Genomic DNA, 3,521 nt, shown 5'->3' with positions numbered 1-3,521 from the left:
AAAAAAAAAAAAAAAAAAGAAAAAAAAGATGTATTGCCCTGCCAATGTCAACCCCTCTAAAATCCATGCTCTGCCCAGGAAGGGAGTCTGAGATCTCAAGATGTCAGGGCCCAAGTAAGAAAAGCAGAGCACATCAATCACTGTGCCAAGAGTTTTGCATGTGTCCTCTCATTTAACCCTCTCAGCAGCCCTAGGAGGTGGGTGAGGAAAGAGGCCATTTCTCTTACCCTCTCCTTTCTCTGAAGAGAAAGAGGAAGTAAAAGTTGAAAAACAACAAGAATGAAGTCAGTGGCAAGACCAGCCGGTGCCACTGATGACCAGGCTTGAGGTTAAAAGATTAACGCCCTACTCTCACCACATGTGCTCTCAATCTATCACGACCCTTTCTTTTTCTTTTTCTTTTTTTTTTTTTTGAGATGGAGTCTTGCTCATCGCCCAGGCTGGAGTGCAGTGGCGCGATCTCAGCTCACTGCAAGCTCCGCCTCCCGGATTCATGCCATTCTCCTGTCTCAGCCTCCCGAGTAGCTGGGACTACAGGCACCTGCCACCACGCCCGGCTAATTTTTTATATTTTTAGCAGAGACGGGGTTTCATCGTGTTAGCCAAGATGGTCTTGATCTCCTGACCTTGTGATCCGCCCGCCTCAGCCTCCCAAAGTGCTGGGATTACAGGCGTGAGCCACCACACCCGGCCTATCACGACCCTTTCACGTGGAACCCCTTAGAGTTGTAAACCCTTAAAAGGGCCAGGACCTCTGTCTTCACGGAGCTCGGTTCTTGAGACATGAGTCTGCCAAAGCTTCTGGCCAAATAAAGCCAAATCCTTCCTTAACCCGATGTCTGAGGGGTTTTGTCGGCGGCTCGTCTTGCTACATTTGTTGGTTCCCTGACCGCGAAACAAGGTAATTGACAGACGGTTGAGGCAGCTTAGGCCTGCCCTGCAAAGTATCCCTGTGGGGGGCTCTGGCCAGCTTGGGCTACATGAATCCTGAGAGCGCTCCCCAGTAAGCATTTGCCCCAGTGGAACGCCTTGTCAGAGCGGTGCATGGCAGGCCCCCGCAGAGGATCAATGCAGTGGCTGAACACCAGGAAGGAACAGGCACTTGGAATCTGGACAACTGGAATACAGTAGGACCGGTCCTGGGAATTTCCCCACTCCATTTGAGTGGAAGCGTGGCCTGATCACCCGCAGTGTGCCCTTATCGGCACTTTGGTCTCAGCATTGATTTTGATTTGGCTTGATTTGTTTGCAATTGGCACTTTGGTCTCAGTACTGATTTTGATTTGGCTTGACTTGTTTGCAAAAAGGAAAGTGAAAGTGAGTGCTTGAGTTTGAGATGGGCGAGACTGGAGTGACCCCTTTACCCTTTCCTTCTTGTGGTGTGAGTGTTGTCTTGTCTCGGGAGGAAGATGGGTGGAACGCAAAGTAAGCCCACTCCACTAGGAACTATGTTGAAAAATTTCAAGGAAGGATTTAGTGGAGACTATGGAGTTAACTATGACACCGGGAAAACTTAGAACTATGTGTGAGATAGACTGGCAGGCATTATAAGTGGGTTGGCCATCAGAAGGAAGCCTAGACAGGTTCTTTGTTTCAGTGGTGTGCACAAGGTAACTGGTAAAAAGGTAACTAGACCAGTTTCCGTACATAGACACTTGGTTACAGCTGGTTTTAGACCCCCCACAGTGGTGAAGAGGACAGGCAGTAGTAGTACTAGTGGCAAAGGGACAGACAGCCAAAGAAGAATCCCGCTCCACATGCCGAGGAGAATCGGCTCCTAAAGTCCTGTCCAACCCAACATCAGAGGATTAATGGCAAGAAACGGCGCCAATGGCCTCCCCCTTTTACCAAGAAGGAAGGCCTTCCACTCCTGAGCCCACTGTGCCTGAGCTTCCACAAGGCCTATATACCCCTAGGCCATCCAGAGTGGAAAAGAAAGGATGCGAGGTCTCGGGAGAAATGCCTCCCTTGGCAGCCTGTTTGAGGCCTAGAACTGGATACAGATGCCCCTGAGAGAGCAACGGTATACTGGTGTAGACAAGGACGGGCATTTGGTGGAAAGGCGTGCCTTTGTGTACCAGCTCTTCACCTCTACCGATCTCCTCAATAGGAAAAACAATGCCGAAAAGCCTCAAGCTATACTTGATTTGCTCCAAACTATTATCCAGACCCACAACCCCACCTGGGCTGATTGCCACCTGTTGCTTGTGTACCTCTTTTTTTTTTTTTTTTTTTTTTGAGACGGAGTCTCACTCTGTCGTGCAGGCTGGAGTGCAGTGGCCGGATCTCAGCTCACTGCAAGCTCTGCCTCCCGGGTTTACGCCATTCTCCTGCCTCAGCCTCCCTCAGCTGGGATTACAGGCGTCCACCACCATGCCTGGCTAATTTTTGTATTTTTAGTAGAGATAGGGTTTCACCATGTTGGCCAGGCTGGTCTCAAACTCCTGACCTCAGGCGATCCACCTGCCTCGGCCTCCCAAAGTGCTGGGATCATAGGCGTGAGCCAGTACGCTCGGCAATAACTCCCTCTTCAGTGGGCTTTCTTTGAATCTGTGATTGAAGGGAAGAGGTCTGGGATGGCAGGAAGTAACGGGCCTGGGGGGTGTGGGAGGTGCTTTAGTTCTGTGGGTGACTTAGGTAAACCCATCCCCCTTTCTGGGGCTCAGTTTCCCCAGTTATGCAATAACTGTGTTGGGCTTCAGTGGTTCCCTAATTTTACTATGCACCAGAGTCACCTAGAGAGCTTGTTACAACACAGACTGCTGGGCCCCAGCCCACAGCTGCTGACCTTGCAGGCGGAGGGTGGGGCCCGTGAGTGGTGCTGGTCCTGCCACCCCGGGAACACATTCCAGGGACCACTGGGGTCTCCAAGCCTGTGCGCTCCCCTCCCCAGCAGTGATCCAGGGGGAGCCACTGCCCCTTTCATCCACAGCCTTTGCCACCCCCATCCCCCATAGGTGACCTCAACAAGACAGAGTGTGACAAGCAGACATGCGTGTGTGACAAGAACGTGGTTCTGTGCCTCATGAACCACACATACCGAGAGGAGTACCGCGGCTTCCTCAATGTCTACTGCCAGGGCCCCATGCCCAACTGCAGCATCTATGAACCACCCCCTGAGGAGGTCACCTAGAGTTACCAATCCCCGGCGCCCCCCACCCCTCCCTAGAGCCTCTGAGGTCTGAGAGAGAAGAGCGGGCGGAGGGGACCAGATGAGGAGCAGGGAGGGTAGGAGCCAGGCTGGGAGCCCAAGGGTTGCTGGCTGCCTCCTCCCTGGAGCTCTCCAGCGAGGGCTCAGCCCCCACAGGACTCAGGAAGGCCTGGGCCCTGACTCCCCCAGCCCAGCCCAGCCCCAGGCGTGGGTGCATCCTGCCACTGGTTCTGGAGTGGGTGGGAGGCATGGAGCTTGTAGGAGTCTCTCCTGAGGGTGGCTGGGAAGACCCGAGAGAGAGGAGGAGGGGCCTTTGAGTGGGGCCTCTGTTGCTGGGGCCAGCTTGACTCCCCAGAGCCTTCGAGAGTCT

At 53.2% G+C, this 3,521-nt stretch overlaps 1 protein-coding gene across 1 annotated transcript in view; it reads left to right on the top strand.

Moving 5' to 3' along the window:
- PLA2G2F (phospholipase A2, group IIF) overlaps positions 1-3,133 on the top strand; it is an 11,308-nt gene extending 8,175 nt beyond the window's left edge. Inside the window, exon 5 of the mRNA XM_011933996.1 lies at positions 2,958-3,133. Coding sequence (XP_011789386.1) covers positions 2,958-3,133 — 176 coding nt within the window. The remainder of the gene's footprint in view (positions 1-2,957) is intronic.
- The last annotated feature ends 388 nt before the right edge of the window (positions 3,134-3,521 follow it).

Source organism: Colobus angolensis, unplaced genomic scaffold, assembly GCF_000951035.1.
Source record: "Colobus angolensis palliatus isolate OR3802 unplaced genomic scaffold, Cang.pa_1.0 Scaffold130, whole genome shotgun sequence".
In the NCBI taxonomy this organism is placed as follows: domain Eukaryota; kingdom Metazoa; phylum Chordata; class Mammalia; order Primates; family Cercopithecidae; genus Colobus; species Colobus angolensis.
The sequence above is the reverse complement of the archived record's forward strand: the minus strand, read 5'-3'. Positions and strand labels throughout refer to the sequence as shown.